The sequence below is a fragment of the Watersipora subatra genome, chromosome 8, assembly GCF_963576615.1.
Source record: "Watersipora subatra chromosome 8, tzWatSuba1.1, whole genome shotgun sequence".
NCBI classification, from domain to species: Eukaryota; Metazoa; Bryozoa; class Gymnolaemata; order Cheilostomatida; family Watersiporidae; genus Watersipora; species Watersipora subatra.
In genome coordinates, this window is record NC_088715.1 from 36,677,435 (window position 1) to 36,698,766 (window position 21,332).

Here is a 21,332-nt window from a genome sequence, read left to right on the forward strand (position 1 = left end):
GAAACCGATAGCCGTCGCTCTACAAAGAAATACCGCAACTAAAAGAACACACGATAACACTTTCATTCTTATCGTTTCATTAATGTCAAGTTTGTGTATTAACTGTAGTATGTGAATTATATTTAAATTGTACTCATGAAATTATATGAATTACTGTATACATGTACATGTATATTCTTATATTGAACTAACAATAACGTCATTGTTAACCGAACACGGACTATGGTCGACACGGCCTTTCATTCGTTTCTCCGCGTCCAGGGAAGTTTTACCCGCAATTGGTAGCATATAAAAAAGGCTCGAATTTTATGAAGGGCAGTTGGTGTTTAGACACGATACGATAAAACAGACAAACGATAAAACACAGACGTTTTACCCGCAATAGTCATATTTATTAAAGTGGATTATTCGGAGGGTATTTGGATACGACCCGGTATTTGTTATAAGGACACACAACCGTAGTACAATATATTAACAGGGCCGTTGTCCAGACTACATGATTAGACTCGGTGGCCAACATAATCAATAGCAACAGGTAGTAACGGACCGGGTATATCTTTAAGGCAGTTGCCCATAATCCATTACAATATATGGAGGTGTTGCTACCGCAAGAAGCCATGTTTTAACAACCGTGCGCAGGTGCTTTAGTTCTATTTCCTGTCTCGAGTTTGGCAATAGTGAAGTCGGGACGAGACCGATACGAGACAGGTCGATACTCGAGACATCTCGTGTCTCGTTCCACCTCTAGATTCCAACCTATGGCCGTTTTCATGATGTTCGCGATCAGCTGTTCGTTTTTGAGCTTTTAAGAGCTTTTGTGAGCTTGTAATCACATTTCCACATATTTTGGACTTACGACACTGCAGACTAAGACAAGGTGAATCTTTTGATACCAATTAGCTGTTAAGTGAATTTTGTCGCAAGCCAACCTTCAAACTAATTCTATTTATTTTTTGCTCTTCATAAAATATCTTGTTAAAAAATTCTGATTTCTTTGCTTCCATGACAATGTATATAAAAATAAACATAAATATCCCAAAAGGATTTGGCACTCTTTAAAAATATTTCCTATCAAAATTATATAAGTTAGAAATATGAACACGCTAAAAAGCATGGAAATATACATAAAATGTGTGCTGTTCAGCAATAGCAATTTAAATCATGCAGTTTTCTTTGCTGTTATGACTTTGATCTGGTCATATGATCTTACCGAAACAACAAATTAATTTACGTTCAGTGTAATGTCCTGTGTTGTGGAGATTCTCAGAATAGGCAGCAGCGCTCATCAGGCTAACTGCTATAAACCTTTTAAGCATCAACAACCCTCAAAGTATGCATAAATGCAATCAATTGTAAGCATCAAAGTCTACATAAATATATTGTTTATGATTCATGGTAGACGAAACTTTTTCTTTATTCAATGACTGATATAAAACTCATGACACTACAGATTTCTGTGAGGGACATTGACGGAACAAGAGCTATCACTTCTTTATTGCAATAGCTCTTGTTCTGACAATGTGTCCATGGTAGAAAACTTTCACAACTGATTCTGTATCTATTTCAACATCTTTATATATGTATAACTAGCTGCATTACCCGTCTACAGGAGCAGATTCACGGGCAGCATAAGGTTTATTGAGAGTTGGCTTTCATACCGTAAAACAACTCCAAATATGCAGTTACATCTCCCTCTCTCCATCTCTCCCTCTCTCTCCCTCCCTCATTTCCCTCTCTCTCCCTCTCTCCTCCTCGCTCTCCCTTTCTCTCTCTCCTCTTCGCTCTCCCTTTCTCTCTCTCCTTCTCTCCCTCTTTCCCCTCTCTCCGTCTCTCCTCTCCCTCTCTCCCCCCCTCTCTCTCCCTCCCTCTTCTCCCTCTTTCTCTCCCTCTCTCTCCCCCCTCTCTCTCTCCTTCTCTCCCTCTTTCCCTCTCTCCGTCTCTCCCCTCTCCCTCCCTCTTTCTCCCCCTCTCTCTCCCCTTCTCTCCCTCTTTCCCCTCTCTCCGTCTCTCCCCTCTCTCCCCCCTCTCTCCCTCCCTCTTCCCCCTCTCCTCCTCGCTCTTCCTCACTCTCTCTCCCTCCCTCTTCCCCCTTTCTCTCTCTCCCTCTCTCTCTCCCTCTCTCTCTCCCCCCCCCCCTCTCCTCCTCGCTCTCCCTCTCTCTCCCCCCTTCTCTCCCTCTCTCTCCCCCCCCTCTTCTCCTCTCTCTCTCTCCCTTCTCTCTCCCTCTCTCTCTCCCTTAGTTCAACGCAACACATGCGGATAGACAACATTTTTGGTTTTTCTGTCGGGCGTATGAAGAAACAGTTTTCGGCGTGTGCCTACTTTTGAGCAGGCGACGTATAGCTGGTCATGGCTGATGCAGGGTGACAGTAAGTCGATAGCAGCTGCTCTCTTTCTTTTCACAATAGCGTATCGCAACCCTCGGAGTACTCGTGAAAGTTCTGTAATAGTAAGTTACAGTAGGCCTACTCGTAGCTGGAAAAAAATTAGTAACTCGGCTGCTGAAGAAAATGAACATGACCCACTATCACGAACAGCGGCAAATCCAATGTTATTAAGTAGTTGAGATATCAATCAATTTATCTTTGTATAAGCTATCCTGCATTACTTATTAGAAGTCATCCTCTCATGTAAATTTTCTTTTAACTTTTACACAAATAATCTCAAACTAAATATGAAGTGTTCACTACTATCTTGCATTCAGGATTCTTCTACAGTTTCCGTTTTATTGGATAATATGCCTGCAAATAGAGGCATTTTGTTATCAGCAAAATAAAAGATTACTAACTAACGATCGAATCGAAAAAAAAGACCGCCATATACGGTAATTTATTTATACTGCTCATATTTGGGAGTTATCGGTGACTCAATATATCGAGAAGACAACTCATACTATTAGCATATCAGTATTTATCGTCCATCCCTACGATGAATAGCAGGTTACGTATTATAATAGAGGCGTGTACTAACCGGAGATTCCCGTTAATGCGCCCTAGCGGTGAAAAAACCGCAGAATAGACACGCCCTTATATAAAAGTAGCGGCTAATAGTCGGAAAAGTACGGTACTCTATAAAGCGGCAGACACACAGATAGATAGACAACGATTGCCGTTTATATAGTAGATATTAGAAGATTATTTAGACAGCTTGCCCCATGGTGCTCCTCATCAATGTTTTGATTCGCTTCAATGCAGAAAAGGATCACTCACTCACTGCATTAGTGGCAGGCGAAACTAATACTAGATTTAGTGAGCCTTTTCACCTCGTCGCTAGTTGCTACAGACTAGCTACGAAGTGGAGCGATAAGCTAATAGTGTTGAAGCGATAGTGATGAAGCGAGCAATGAACTAGGGTAATTTACTAGCGACTAGACTAGCGTTAGTCGATAGTTGTTGGAAATGCCAAGTGAATGCGCTTAGACTGCAGTTCTTAGTACTGGGCCGCCGAAAAGTATTGAATTGAAAAGTTGGGGCGGCTCAGTCGCCCAACCGCACCAGTGAATACGGTCTTGTTAGCGCCAGTGTCGTATAGGGAGAGTTACGTCACCAACAGAGCCTATACAAACGCATCGAAAGTTCCAACCAAACATCGACCACGCCTACTTTTATATAGAGTTACAAGGACTGCTCTCACATGTCTTTGTTTATCAATTAATAAAACTACTTTGGGTAATAACCTTAGAGCACTATGAAGTATACCACAGGAAAGCTCAGGTTTAGCTCTAACTCACATAGCAGTTGTAAAAGTGACAACTCCATATTTACAGGTTTTCTGCTACTTTTTAGTAAATAACTCCTATTATCTGCACTAGAATGTCTCAACTAAATTGTGTTAACTTGCAGTTTCACAACTTTGGGTGGCCAAACAAACAATTTAATGTATTCACAATTATAATTATATTTATAATAACATCACTTGCCAATTTTTTTGTTCATAAAAATTATAATAAACAGGTTTGTTTTATGCAAATTAATGGACAACAGAAAATTTATTTTCGGACAATGATTTTAACTAAACGTGCAAGAAGTATGAAGTACAACATAAAAATTGAACAATTTTCCATAATAAAAACTGAACACTATAAAAGGGCATATTGTACTACATAGAAAATCTTTCATAGTAATGTTACAATAAAAAATTATTAACTTCGAATAAACAAGTCAAAGAAGCTAAGCTGTACTAGAACTATAGTAAGGTATGCCAACGTAGTATTTTGTGTGCAGTGGCTAACTTACACATGTTTATAACATATACACGTATTATACTAGTCAACAAGAATGAGTTCAGTAAAATACGGAAAGCATCAAATTTCAAAAATACCTAATGATGAATATTCTGAGTTGGTGTTCGCATGGCCATGCTTTTGCTACCAAACTGCACTGACTGTGAGGCCGAGGTATGTTTTTGACATAAAATATGAAGTCTAACAATCACAAACTTCCTCACTAGTTTCTGCAATATAGGATTACAAGTGGGCAGTTGACAGGGCATTTCAATATTCAATATGAATGGCATATCAATATCAATCTTCCACATCTCTTGTTTGCTTGACCCCATGTCTGAAGTAACAGCCACAACTTTCAGACCAATACCGCTTGCATTTGTTATGACATCAATAATAAGAGAAGCTAGACTGTCCCCGGAAATAGATTTACCATTGAGATGGAATGCGACAATTTGTTTCCATATTTCAGTAATTCCTGCAAAGATACAGCCAACACTTGGATTCGAAGTACATGTAACATTAGTGGTAAAACTGCAGACACAAAAAGGAAAGTAATAAATGAAATAAACAAGAAATTAACCTCACTAACCTCCAAGCATAACCACTAAACCATGACTAGCAAGGCCACTATGGCCAGGCAACGTCACATGTCCTATTACGGAGCTGTTGCTAGCATCATACTCAAGGGCTTCAGTAATCTCCATCTCATCCAACACAAGGCAAAACTGTCGATCCCTCTCATCGATACTCGCAGCCTAAATCATAGAAGCTTGTAAATGCAGTGTAATCCTCAAAGACATCAGAATATAAAAAGAGCGATTAACAAAACAAATGAGAAACATAAAATCGAAAATAAACATAAGATAACTCTTTATTACACAAGCTCACCTTTTCCTTCATGTATTGAAAAACAGTTGTGAGAACTCCTGGCTCGAAGCAGATAGTTTGAAATCGTCTTTGCAGTGTCCTAACAGATGGAAGAGGCATTCCTGAATCCAGGAGATGATTGTAACCTGTGGACCCACAAGTAAACCGCAACTTCAGCCCTTTCTTTATTGTGTCGAGTTACCATTGCAATCCTCTAGTAGAATGTCTTTGAAGAGCAACAAGTTGATCCCTGTTAAACAACTTTTTAAGAGCCATTTCATGGGTTTGGAGTTTTTTCTGAGGCAGCCCTATATTCTTGTTGGACCTGCATAAAATAAACAAGTCGCTACATTGTTAAAAATTTTCTTGATTACCACTGCTGACCCTTACGAGTAATCGACTACGCATGTTGGTATTAAAATAATCAATAGCAACATTATAGATCTGCATGTTATCAAAGTGAAATCGATCACAATTCTCAACAAGCATATACGTGCATATACATGTTAGGGTTTCAGAGAACTTAGACTTCCTCAAAATTACTCGTATAAAACTTCTATACCACTATGAGTCTGAACTGCTCTTACCTCGATGCATAATAGCGTAAATCAGCTTATATTTTTAAAAATAATCTATATCAAATGATAGTTTTCGATAATTTTCACTAATAACATACTTTCTTAAGCTTCTTCCGTAACATTCGTTCTATTCTCTCGATTTCGGATGTGATCAATGTTGTAGGCTTACTTGTCGCTAGTTCTGATTCTAAGACATTCGGTGAATCAATTTCTAAAAATCCAAATATACCATATTAAAATAATGACAATGATAGCCACTTTTAAGATTCAGCAACTGGGGAGCACTGTTATTTTCTGGACAGCACATAAACTTGCAAATCAATATGAATAGAATGTGAGAAACGTTTGCCTGTGTGAATTGAAAATGTGCAGCAAGCAATTTATTATCATCGCGATGAGGGCGATGATTATTACTATAGTTATTGAATTCATTAGTAAATACGTGTATGTTAGACAGATATTTAAATCATACATATCATTTATACCTGAGCCCCTAAGTTCCACTGGCCACAACAACTGATAAGATAATTGCTGTACTGCTAATAGGGAAAATGTTGTAGAAGTGAGTGTCAGCTAGGAAAGTTAGAGTGTGTAAGAAAGCTACATGTATAAAGAATACAATCGTTAATCACACAGCAATTTTGTTCCCATACCTCTTTGTAGTCACCTGTTAAAAGATAAATTTAAAGTAATAACTGAAACTGATTGTAATATAAAATTACTTTTGCAAAAATCTGTTGCACAGTTTGATATATCATAAGCAATAAACGAGAAATTGAATATAGAAATTAATGACCAAAATTTCCTCACCCATATTTTTGCTTGTGCTGGGGAATGCAGAAGAGCTGCGGCTTGTGATTATAGTAGTTTTACAGCAGTTTTTCTTTCAGAGACAGGTGGTGGCCTGTGAGCAAACAGAGTAGGAATGGCATCACTTGACAGTCGACGTTTTTTCCGTTTTAGTCAGTGCAAAACACTTTTCTTCAAAATGTCTCTATATGTAAACAAAAAAGAGGAGAGGTAAGCAGGGAAACAGTAATATGAATACTACTATTACTATTAGGCCTACTAATAGGGCTACTACTATTACTATTCAACCTATTCTTAGATGCCTACACAACTTTTTCCAATACTTTTAACCAGTTATCTCCTAATGAATGCAAAATACTATATGCTATTTTTATCAACTTCAATAATAACACAAATGCAAAGCAATACAACAGATAAGAAAACTTTGGTAATAATAATCAAACATGACAAAATACAATAGTGGTACTATACAAACAACTAAACTTATGAATAGCATTCATGATAAATGTAAAATGCATTCTAACAACTAGCAGCAATAATTACAATGACAATAGGAATACCAATATGGTTTAGAAACCGATATACGTATATACACATAACAAGATAATTTTATATTATATTTTGACTTACCTCAGTTTAGAAGAAGCAGTTGGCTGCCGAAGTTTTGGATTCCTTTTGCTACTTCCAGAATCCAGCCTGTAATTTTCACATTGACACTGTTTAAATAAAATAACAAAAATGTCTCCGTTCACATAGGCCAGCCATGGCTGTGAATAATAGTCTACAACTATCCTTAGCTTTCCTACTAATCAGTTCAACATTAAACTAATAGTAATATCTAAATCTATACAATTGCAAACACTAAAAACAACCTGAATCTTACCTGCCCACTCCATGCATTCCTTCTTTCAGGATCATTGGGAACTGTAAAACCTGTAGGCCTAACTCTGATCTGCCTGAGTATCCCACAGCCCAAAAATTAACCATTATGATGAAGATACTGTTTAAATCACAATTAAATTAAAAGTTATAAAAAGTAAAGGGGAAAAGTGTTGACACAAAGAAATAACTCCACCCTGTCAGATAAACGGAATTTTGCTTTTAGCTTGGTGTAAATCGAACTAACCACAGATAATATGCTCGTGTTATACATGAAATAAATCAGAAAATTCTGACGATCTTTGTGTTATATAAAAAAGCTAAGAGAATGGTGATTTTGACTGTGTATAAGTCGTATTTCTGATTTGATACCTTAATTTTCAACAGAACTTTATATAGCAAAGCGAGTTTGTTTGGAACTCTCGAAAATGGTGTAACTCCAGTTGGCGTAACTCTCCCTATACGACACTGGTTAGCGCTTCATATCAATGGGCCATGGGTAGCAATAATGTAAGATGATTTTGCGGGCCAGATAAGATTACAAGGCGCCGGATGTGGCCCGGGGCCGTGAGTTTGACACCTGTGCCCTAGATGACAAGGCTTTAGCAAGTTCTAGAAGGTTATGTGGATGCATCAACTATCTTGAGTAGCTAGTTATATATGAGTTACATATATGTAGTAGAAAATAGGACCTGCAAAGACATGATTAAACATGAGATAAAATAAGACATGAAATTCAATAAACAAGGCATGATTAAACATGAGATAAAATAAAGCATGAAATAAAATGAATAGAACATGGAAAACATGACAAACAAAGAGGATAAATAATGATATACATTATAGTGCATATTACATATTATTGTAAAGTATTGTTTTTATTTACCACACCAGTAAATTAAACACTTTAAATTAAAAAAAATTCTTTAAAAAAATTTATTCTAATAGCACTTTTTCAGGAACGCTTTCATCTCTAGCTTTTTGTTAGATTCATTGTTATCATCTGTGCTTTCAGCTCATGCACCTTTCATTAACATTGTCCCTAACCCGGCCTATGAAAACCTTAACTGATGTTTATTTTCAATAAACCTAGTAAGGTTTTTACACTAACTTATAGCTTTCTACTGATGTAGGGTTTTCTGTCTCTTCTACTTCCTCTCCACTAAATTGTCTCTCCTCTTGAATGCTCATCCCGTGCATGGCTTCCAACTTTTTCAAGCTGTCAGTTGTAAGCTCTTCCCTCTGATCGCTTTCATAGATTTCTTGTTTTTAATAATAGTTGCAATTGTTGATTGATTGCGACCATATTCCTTGGCAATATTAACAATATGGCCACCTTCTTCCTATTTATTTATGATTTCCAACTTTGTTGTTATGGAAATAATTTTTTTCCGTCGTCTTATAATGTTTGTATCGGTCTCAGATTCCATAGCTAACAAATTAAAATATAGATACTTATAGTTATAAACGTATGCTGAATAAATGTTTATAATAAATGTGAGTATAAACGCTAAAATGAGTATTTGCTCTCGCTTATGTACTTTTCACAATATTTCCCACTTGGAATATTGACCTGAGAGAAGTCGGTCATCATGTCTCTTCCAAGTGTTGGGAGAATGTTTTTGGCGAACCGCATTTCAGCGTCTTTGTTATTTCAACGTACCTGATAAGCACAACGACTGGCGAATTTGAACTTAATGCGAAAATATTTTTGAATTCGTATGGTGAAATGAAATTCGTATGGTGAGGTTTTCACCTTACCATGTTCAACATTGTAAGGGAAAAATTTGTACATCGGGTATTTGTACCCTGAGGGCGCAATGTACTCCATTTGCATCTGAATGTATCCTAAACAATGTATCCTAAACCCTGAGGGTGCACTATACTCCATTTGCATACATTTGCACCCGAATGTATTCTGAACTATAAGACTTCTGAATCTGACAAACAATATTACTGTAGACCTTAACAACAAACAAGGAATGAATGTTTGTAAAGCTTATCTGTTGTACGATCTGCTACTTGTACGATCTGATAGTTCATAAACCATTATTATAAATTTATATAAATATAATAGTTTTCAATATTGTGACAAACATATTGGTCCCTCAGTGCCATGGGATAATTCTAGTTACTTGAGCAGTACAAATTGTAGCTTTCAGAGATTAAATATGTCATATATACATCATGTTATATATATAACATATACAGCATGTTATATATATAACATATACAGCATATTATATATAACATACACAGTATGTTATATATATTACATATACAGCATGTTATATATATAACATATACAGTATGTTATATATATATAGCATATACAGCATGTTATATCTATATAACATATACAGTATGTTATATCTCTATAACACATACAGTATGTTATATATTACATATACAGCATGTTATATGTATAACATATACAGCATGTTATTTATATCATGTACAGCATGTTATATATATATATATATATAACATATACAACATGTTATATATATAACATAAACAGCATGTTATATATAAAACATATACAACATGTTATATCTATATAACAAATACAGTATGTTATATATATTATATATATATTACATATACAGTATGTTATATATATAACATATACAGTATGTTATATATATATAACATATACAGCATGTTATATATATAACATAAACAGCATGTTATATATATATACATATATATATATATGTATATATATATATATATATGTATATATATATATATATGTATATATATATATATTGTATATAACATAGAGCCGTAGCACTGATAGCTTACGTAATGTAAACATTATGTTGAAGCTCTAAGAGTCTTGCACGAGGTTTCCATGATGTAGATTGGGAGTTGTGCGCACTTTGAGTTATCGTGCAACAAGTGTTTTAATCAACATTCGCATGTTGTAGATTAAATTGGGCGCTTTTTAAAAAAAAGTATTTCTATGCCAGAAGTCATAGCAGAGGTCATAGCAATACATTCAGAACTGATCAAATGCAAAATAAAATCTACTGAGGTGTTTAGAATGAAATGGCTAGCACAGTATTTTCTTGGCGAGTGCTGTCTCCATCTTTCGCGAGCATGACAAATTCGGTAAAGATTTCTGAGTAACAGAACTCACTGCCTTGCAGATGATGCTAACTTGCGGATTACATTGTAGTTGTGTCATGGAAACCTGGTGATTGTGTATGGAGAATATTCATTGTGGCTATCAGTTGGTCTTACTTTCACGCAGTAGGTCTTAAGGCGTGGTCACACGAGCACCGAACCGACGTAGGATCGGTTCGGAGGCTGGTTCGGTTCGAGGCACATGTCACACGGCCACCAAAGTAACTTCGCTTTCTAGATACCATACGTATAGAGACAGGACACGGTTTCATTAGTAGTTGTTATGTATTTGAGTTAAATATTTCTATTGTAAACAAAAAAACTTTGAGGAACAATTATAAATTATAATTACACAGCAGATTTATCAGAAGATCGTTCGGCTGCTCAAAATAAATCACTCGATACAAATATTTTGCTAACCCTTCCCATCAACATAATTATATTTTTTTTATTAACATATGAATGTTTTTCTATGCTGAGTACATAACAAACAAAATCAGTCTTTATCATAGTAATGTGGTTTTACATAAATAAATCAGTCAACGATAGTTCATCAGGATGAATATGACACATTACTTATATTCTACACGAAAGAAAATCACAACCATTTCCTTACATTTATGCAAAACTTAAGTGCAACATCTTACATTTATGCAACCCAATCACAAGTCCGGATGAACCTTGTCGTAAATTGCTTCATGTTGTTTATTTAACGAAATAAAAGTATTGTCCCATTTCTTTTTTAACTTTACTCACACGCACGTAAGAAGAAATGTGACGCGTGCTCGCTATAATTCTAGAATTTTAACCAGCCAATAAGAGCAAGGGTTCGGCACGAAATTTCGAGCAGTACCGAAATAGTTCGTTTCGGCTAGAAATGTCCTCAGCTGAACTTTTTAGAGCTGAAAACGACGTCGTTGTGCGTCATTTAGTTCGGTGCCCGTGTGACCACGGCTTTACTCTCACGCAGTTGGTCTTACTCTCACGCAGTTGGTCTTACTCTCACGCAGTTGGTCTTACTCTCACGCAGTTGGTCTTACTCTCACGCAGTTGGTCTTACTCTCACGCAGTTGGTCTTACTCTCACGCAGTTGGTCTTACTCTCACGCAGTTGGTCTTACTCTCACGCAGTTAGTCTTACTCTCACGCAGTTGGTCTTACTCTCACGCAGTTGGTCTTACTCTCACGCAGTTGGTCTTACTCTCACGCAGTTGGTCTTACTCTCACGCAGTTGGTCTTACTCTCACGCAGTTAGTCTTACTCTCACGCAGTTGGTCTGTCTTACTCACACGCAGTTGGTCTTACTCTCACGCAGTTGGTCTTACTCTCACGCAGTTGGTCTTACTCTCACGCAGTTGGTCTTACTCTCACGCAGTTGGTCTTACTCTCACGCAGTTGGTCTTACTCTCACGCAGTTGGTCTTACTCTCACGCAGTTGGTCTTACTCTCACGCAGTTAGTCTTACTCTCACGCAGTTGGTCTGTCTAACTCACACGCAGTTGGTCTTACTCTCACGCAGTTGGTCTTACTCTCACGCAGTTAGTCTTACTCTCACGCAGTTGGTCTTACTCTCACGCAGTTAGTCTTACTCTCACGCAGTTGGTCTGTCTTACTCACACACAGTTGGTCTTACTCTCACGCAGTTGGTCTTACTCTCACGCAGTTGGTCTTACTCTCACGCAGTTGGTCTTACTCTCACGCAGTTGGTCTTACTCTCACGCAGTTGGTCTTACTCTCACGCAGTTGGTCTTACTCTCACGCAGTTGGTCTTACTCTCACGCAGTTGGTCTTACTCTCACGCAGTTAGTCTTACTCTCACGCAGTTGGTCTGTCTAACTCACACGCAGTTGGTCTTACTCTCACGCAGTTGGTCTTACTCTCACGCAGTTGGTCTTACTCTCACGCAGTTGGTCTTACTCTCACGCAGTTGGTCTGTCTTACTCACACACAGTTGGTCTTACTCTCACGCAGTTGGTCTTACTCTCACGCAGTTGGTCTTACTCTCACGCAGTTGGTCTTACTCTCACGCAGTTGGTCTTACTCTCACGCAGTTGGTCTTACTCTCACGCAGTTGGTCTTACTCTCACGCAGTTAGTCTTACTCTCACGCAGTTGGTCTGTCTAACTCACACGCAGTTGGTCTTACTCTCACGCAGTTGGTCTTACTCTCACGCAGTTAGTCTTACTCTCACGCAGTTGGTCTTACTCTCACGCAGTTAGTCTTACTCTCACGCAGTTGGTCTGTCTTACTCACACACAGTTGGTCTTACTCTCACGCAGTTGGTCTTACTCTCACGCAGTTGGTCTTACTCTCACGCAGTTGGTCTTACTCTCACGCAGTTGGTCTTACTCTCACGCAGTTGGTCTTACTCTCACGCAGTTGGTCTTACTCTCACGCAGTTGGTCTGTCTTACTCACACACAGTTGGTCTTACTCTCACGCAGTTGGTCTTACTCTCACGCAGTTGGTCTTACTCTCACGCAGTTGGTCTTACTCTCACGCAGTTGGTCTTACTCTTACGCAGTTGGTCTTACTCTCACGCAGTTGGTCTGTCTTACTCACACACAGTTGGTCTTACTCTCACGCAGTTGGTCTTACTCTCACGCAGTTGGTCTTACTCTCACGCAGTTGGTCTTACTCTCACGCAGTTGGTCTTACTCTCACGCAGTTGGTTTTACTCTCACGCAGTTGGTTTTACTCTCACACAGTTGGTCTTACTCTCATGCAGGTACATAAACAGAAAAGGTTCGTACACAGCAATAGAAAGCCAGGCAGTCATGGAGCATGTCTGGAAATGGAAAGTCGAGGCTGACCAGATGACCATCTACGTTTTTGGTGTATAATTCTCAATATTATTGCAGAACCCCTTTCTTGGAGTGACTATGCGACATTTATGTATTGTTTGTTTTAGGCTATATAGGCTGCTACCCTCTGGCTTTGCTTACCAGGAATGGGTACCCCAGCAAGTATCACATGACTTATATGTCTATTATATGTAATTCGTGCTTTTAAAACATGCTCATTCTCTTGGTCTGCTAAAATTTGAAATCCCTAATACTACACAAATTACAAGCGTTAATTTTCTGATTGGCTGGTTTGTATTATGGCAGTGTATGTATTATATGTATGTATATATATTATATATATTATTTGTATTATGGCAGTGTATCATTCTTTAGCATTGCTTTATTTTTATTGCGGGTCCTCAGCATTGTGGTAACTTATTCAGTTTCTCGATATTATTTAATGAACACAGACGTGTCATGACGGTTTACTACTAGCCAATGTAAACATTAGTTTAACCTGTTTTCATACCATATTTTTAACTTTTTATGTTGGCAAGTGCTCTCTGAAATAGTGATTTCACCTAATCGGCGATCCTATATCACTATTATAGAACACAAACACTTTATATCATATGTAGCATTGCTTGGTGGTCCGCAATTTTGCAGACTAACAAACTGTGGACCTGTATGTTTTGCATATATTTGGCGATGTATTTAGATAACTATGTTTATAATTATGTCATAATGGATAAAGAATGCACGATACAAACAGATATTAACCATAAATTAACGTCTAAATTTGACACCCCTTACAAGTATCAGTGATTTAAGTGAAAAGAAAAATAGTCAGTCAAATAGCATGCCGAATGTGCAATATAGGTATTTTATAAACTCTTGCAAGACAAGGACCAGCAAAAAGTGTCATATGAAACATGAAAGACTGAAAAGTATACAAAATGAATCTTACATTTGCACATAGAGGGTTTGAGGTGGTTATTATGCCTGTAAGAAGATTTGACTAGCTATGTAGGTTCTATGATAGGTCTTATTTCCTCATTAGAATAACAGTTCCTCTTTGGCTGTTGAATAGCCTTTGCTTCATGGTACATGCTGAAACTGGAGGTCACAAGTTTTGTAAAGATAGCACAATATAAACTGCAAGTGATATCTGCAGACTATTATACATAAAATTTCAGCGTGGTTAATAAAAATGTAAAAATAAGCAGAGATAAGCTTCTCTAAGGTAGGAACCAGGTAATGACCCATGCAGTGGTAAGCCAAATATACCTAAATTCTATAGTAATTAGCAGTGTTTTTTTTATGACAAAAGCGATTTTATGAGTAATTGAAATGGATTTTGAGCATTTATTAGGTTGTTAGAGGGTGTTCATAAATGAGGGTGTTAGATGTAAAATTAGCCAGATTTATGTAGCTAGAACATGATCATCCGATCAGAAACAAGTGTTAGCCAAAAAATTCAAAATAAACGATCAGCTGAACGAAGTATGGTTTAGCTGCTACAGAAATCTGGAAATGTAATCAGGGTCAACCAATCAGTTTAATTGGATTACATCCTCAAGAGCCAGACCAGGTTTGACATTTCACCAACCGAAATAAATATATATGAGTTCAGAACCGTAAACAATGTATTTATAAGTTGTTATCTATAAGTTGATAAAATTCTTAAGCTGATCATCATTATTGCTAAGTTTTGAAACTAACTTTATTAACAACATATCACTACTTGGTTGACAGTTAGCTATCATTAACAACATACTACTACAAAGTTGACAGTTAGCTACCAGTAACAACATATTACTACATAGTTGACAGTTAGCTATCATTAACTACATATTACTATATAGTTGACAGTTGGCTATCATTAACTACATATTACTATATAGTTGACAGTTGGCTATCATTAACCACATATTACTTATAGTTAACAGTTAGCTACCATTAACCACATATTACTATATAGTTGACAGTTGGCTATCATTAACTACATATTACTACACAGTTGACAGTTGGCTATCATTAACAACATAGTACTACATAGTTGACAGTTGGCTATCATTAACAACATATTACTACACAGTTGACAGTTAGCTACCATTAACAACATAGTACTACACAGTTGACAGTTGGCTACCATTAACCACATATTACTATATAGTTGACAGTTGGCTATCATTAACTACATATTACTACACAGTTGACAGTTGGCTATCATTAACAACATAGTACTACATAGTTGACAGTTGGCTATCATTAACAACATATTACTACACAGTTGACAGTTAGCTACCATTAACTACATATTACTATATAGTTGACAGTTAGCTACCATTAACAACATATTACTATATAGTTGACAGTTAGCTATCATTAACAACATATTACTATATAGTTGACAGTTAGCTACCATTAACTACATATTACTATATAGTTGACAGTTAGCTATCATTAACAACATATTACTATATAGCTGACAGTTAGCTACCATTAACAACATATTACTACATAGTTGACAGTTAGCTACCATTAACTACATATTACTATATAGTTGACAGTTAGCTACCATTAACTACATATTACTATATAGTTGACAGTTAGCTATCATTAACTACATATTACTATATAGTTGACAGTTAGCTACCATTAACAACATATTACTACAAAGTTGACAGTTGGCTATCATTAACAACATATTACTACACAGTTGACAGTTAGCTACCATTAACTACATATTACTATATAGTTGACAGTTAGCTATCATTAACTACATATTACTATATAGTTGACAGTTAGCTACCATTAACTACATATTACTACATAGTTGACAGTTAGCTACCATTAACTACATATTACTATATAGTTGACAGTTAGCTACCATTAACTACATATTACTACATAGTTGACAGTTAGCTACCATTAACAACATATTACTATATAGTTGACAGTTGGCTATCATTAACTACATATTACTACATAGTTGACAGTTAGCTACCATTAACAACATATTACTATATAGTTGACAGTTGGCTATCATTAACCACATATTACTACATAGTTGACAGTTAGCTACCATTAACTACATATTACTACAAAGTTGACAGTTGGCTATCATTAACAACATATTACTATATAGTTGACAGTTAGCTAACATTAACAACATATTACTACACAGTTGACAGTTAGCTATCATTAACAACATATTACTATATAGTTGACAGTTAGCTATCATTAACTACATATTACTATATAGTTGACAGTTAGCTACCATTAACAACATATTACTACATAGTTGACAGTTAGCTATCATTAACTACATATTACTATATAGTTGACAGTTAGCTACCATTAACTACATATTACTACATAGTTGACAGTTAGCTATCATTAACTACATATTACTATATAGTTGACAGTTAGCTATCATTAACAACATATTACTATATAGTTGACAGTTAGCTACCATTAACAACATATTACTACATAGTTGACAGTTAGCTACCATTAACTACATATTACTATATAGTTGACAGTTAGCTACCATTAACTACATATTACTACATAGTTGACAGTTAGCTACCATTAACAACATATTACTATATAGTTGACAGTTGGCTATCATTAACTACATATTACTACATAGTTGACAGTTAGCTACCATTAACTACATATTACTATATAGTTGACAGTTAGCTACCATTAACTACATATTACTACATAGTTGACAGTTGGCTATCATTAACAACATATTACTATATAGTTGACAGTTAGCTATCATTAACTACATAGTACTACATAGTTGACAGTTAGCTATCATTAACTACATATTACTATATAGTTGACAGTTAGCTATCATTAACTACATATTACTACATAGTTGACAGTTGGCTATCATTAACTACATATTACTATATAGTTGACAGTTGGCTATCATTAACAACATATTACTATATAGTTGACAGTTAGCTACCATTAACAACATATTACTATATAGTTGACAGTTGGCTATCATTAACTACATAGTACTACATAGTTGACAGTTAGCTATCATTAACTACATATTACTATATAGTTGACAGTTAGCTATCATTAACAACATATTACTATATAGTTGACAGTTAGCTATCATTAACAACATATTACTATAAAGTTGACAGTTAGCTACCATTACCAACATATTACTATATAGTTGACAGTTAGCTATCATTAACAACATATTACTATATAGTTGACATTTAGCTACCATTAACAACATATTACTATATAGTTGACAGTTAGCTACCATTACCAACATATTACTATATAGTTGACAGTTGGCTATCATTAACTACATATCACTACATAGTTGACAGTTAGCTATCATTAACAACATATTACTACATAGTTGACAGTTAGCTATCATTAACTACATATTACTATATAGTTGACAGTTAGCTATCATTAACAACATATTACTATATAGTTGACAGTTAGCTATCATTACCAACATATTACTATATAGTTGACAGTTAGCTATCATTAACAACATATTACTATATAGTTGACAGTTAGCTACCATTAACTACATATTACTATATAGTTGACAGTTAGCTATCATTAACAACATATTACTATATAGTTGACAGTTGGCTATCATTAACTACATATCACTACATAGTTGACAGTTAGCTATCATTAACAACATATTACTATATAGTTGACAGTTGGCTATCATTAACTACATATTACTACATAGTTGACAGTTAGCTATCATTAACAACATATTACTATATAGTTGACAGTTAGCTATCATTAACAACATATTACTATATAGTTGACAGTTAGCTACCATTAACAACATATTACTATACAGTTGACAGTTAGCTACCATTAACAACATATTACTATATAGTTGACAGCTAGCTACCATTAACAACATATTACTACATAGTTGACAGTTGGCTACCATTAACAACATATTACTATATAGTTGACAGTTGGCTATCATTAACTACATATTACTACATAGTTGACAGTTAGCTACCATTAACAACATATTACTATATAGTTGACAGTTAGCTATCATTAACAACATATTACTATATAGTTGACAGTTAGCTACCATTAACAACATATTACTATATAGTTGACAGTTAGCTACCATTAACAACATATTACTATATAGTTGACAGTTAGCTACCATTAACAACATATTACTACATAGTTGACAGTTGGCTATCAATAACAACATATTACTACATAGTTGACAGTTGGCTATCATTAACAACATATTACTATATAGTTGACAGTTGGCTATCATTAACAACATAGTACTATATAGTTGACAGTTAGCTACCATTACCAACATATTACTATATAGTTGACAGTTAGCTACCATTAACTACATATTACTATGTAGTTGACAGTTAGCTACCATTAACAACATATTACTATATAGTTGACAGTTAGCTATCATTAACAACATATTACTATATAGTTGACAGTTGGCTACCATTAACAACATAGTACTACATAGTTGACAGTTAGCTATCATTAACTACCTATTACTATATAGTTGACAGTTAGCTATCATTAACAACATATTACTATATAGTTGACAGTTAGCTACCATTAACTACATATTACTATATAGCTGACAGTTAGCTACCATTAACAACATATTACTACATAGTTGACAGTTAGCTACCATTAACTACATATTACTATATAACTGACAGTTAGCTACCATTAACAACATATTACTATATAGTTGACAGTTAGCTACCATTAACAACATATTACTATATAGTTGACAGTTGGCTATCATTAACTACATATTACTACATAGTTGACAGTTAGCTACCATTAACAACATATTACTATATAGTTGACAGTTAGCTATCATTAACAACATATTACTATATAGTTGACAGTTAGCTATCATTAACAACATATTACTATATAGTTGACAGTTGGCTACCATTAACAACATAGTACTACATAGTTGACAGTTAGCTATCATTAACTACCTATTACTATATAGTTGACAGTTAGCTATCATTAACAACATATTACTATATAGTTGACAGTTAGCTACCATTAACTACATATTACTATATAGCTGACAGTTAGCTACCATTAACAACATATTACTACATAGTTGACAGTTAGCTACCATTAACTACATATTACTATATAACTGACAGTTAGCTACCATTAACAACATATTACTATATAGTTGACAGTTAGCTACCATTAACAACATATTACTATATAGTTGACAGTTGGCTATCATTAACTACATATTACTACATAGTTGACAGTTAGCTACCATTAACAACATATTACTATATAGTTGACAGTTAGCTATCATTAACAACATATTACTATATAGTTGACAGTTAGCTATCATTAACAACATATTGCTATATAGTTGACAGTTAGCTAACATTAACAACATATTACTACACAGTTGACAGTTAGCTATCATTAACTACATATTACTATATAGTTGACAGTTGGCTATCATTAACAACATATTACTATATAGTTGACAGTTGGCTATCATTAACAACATATTACTATATAGTTGACAGTTAGCTATCATTAACAACATAGTACTACATAGTTGACAGTTGGCTATCATTAACAACATATTACTACACAGTTGACAGTTAGCTACCATTAACAACATAGTACTACACAGTTGACAGTTGGCTACCATTAACCACATATTACTATATAGTTGACAGTTGGCTATCATTAACTACATATTACTACACAGTTGACAGTTGGCTATCATTAACAACATAGTACTACATAGTTGACAGTTGGCTATCATTAACAACATATTACTACACAGTTGACAGTTAGCTACCATTAACTACATATTACTATATAGTTGACAGTTAGCTACCATTAACAACATATTACTATATAGTTGACAGTTAGCTATCATTAACAACATATTACTATATAGTTGACAGTTAGCTACCATTAACTACATATTACTATATAGTTGACAGTTAGCTATCATTAACAACATATTACTATATAGCTGACAGTTAGCTACCATTAACAACATATTACTACATAGTTGACAGTTAGCTACCATTAACTACATATTACTATATAGTTGACAGTTAGCTACCATTAACTACATATTACTATATAGTTGACAGTTGGCTACCATTAACAACATATTACTATATAGTTGACAGTTAGCTACCATTAACTACATATTACTATATAGTTGACAGTTAGCTATCATTAACTACATATTACTATATAGTTGACAGTTAGCTACCATTAACAACATATTACTACAAAGTTGACAGTTGGCTATCATTAACAACATATTACTACACAGTTGACAGTTAGCTACCATTAACTACATATTACTATATAGTTGACAGTTAGCTATCATTAACTACATATTACTATATAGTTGACAGTTAGCTACCATTAACTACATATTACTATATAGTTGACAGTTAGCTACCATTAACAACATATTACTATATAGTTGACAGTTAGCTATCATTAACAACATATTACTATATAGTTGACAGTTAGCTACCATTAACTACATATTACTATATAGCTGACAGTTAGCTATCATTAACAACATATTACTATATAGTTGACAGTTGGCTACCATTAACAACATATTACTACAAAGTTGACAGTTGGCTATCATTAACAACATATTACTACACAGTTGACAGTTAGCTACCATTAACTACATATTACTATATAGTTGACAGTTAGCTACCATTAACAACATATTACTACATAGTTGACAGTTAGCTACCATTAACAACATATTACTATATAGTTGACAGTTAGCTACCATTAACTACATATTACTACATAGTTGACAGTTAGCTACCATTAACTACATATTACTACATAGTTGACAGTTAGCTATCATTAACTACATATTACTATATAGTTGACAGTTAGCTACCATTAACTACATATTACTACATAGTTGACAGTTAGCTACCATTAACTACATATTACTATATAGTTGACAGTTAGCTACCATTAACTACATATTA

The 21,332-nt window shown here is 34.9% G+C and overlaps 2 protein-coding genes across 6 annotated transcripts in view; one reads left to right on the top strand and one right to left on the bottom strand.

Annotated features, from left to right (window-relative positions):
- LOC137401563 (neutrophil cytosol factor 2-like) overlaps window positions 1–15,220 on the top strand; it is a 64,671-nt gene extending 49,451 nt beyond the window's left edge. Inside the window, exon 10 of one of the 3 annotated variants that reach the window (XM_068087987.1) lies at window positions 13,401–15,220. In XM_068087987.1, the coding sequence (XP_067944088.1) occupies window positions 13,401–13,488 (88 nt within the window). In that variant the 3' untranslated portion in view covers window positions 13,489–15,220. Of the gene's footprint in view, window positions 1–13,217 lie in introns of all 3 variants that reach the window. The other 2 variants (XM_068087985.1, XM_068087986.1) reach the window with 2 other exon arrangements.
- LOC137401562 (uncharacterized) overlaps window positions 14,254–21,332 on the bottom strand; it is a 68,136-nt gene continuing 61,057 nt past the window's right edge. For 2 of the 3 annotated variants that reach the window (XR_010979353.1, XR_010979352.1), the window contains one exon: window positions 14,348–14,391. The gene's annotated coding sequence lies outside the window, so the exon portion shown is untranslated. Of the gene's footprint in view, window positions 14,392–21,332 lie in introns of all 3 variants that reach the window. The other variant, XM_068087984.1, reaches the window with a different exon arrangement.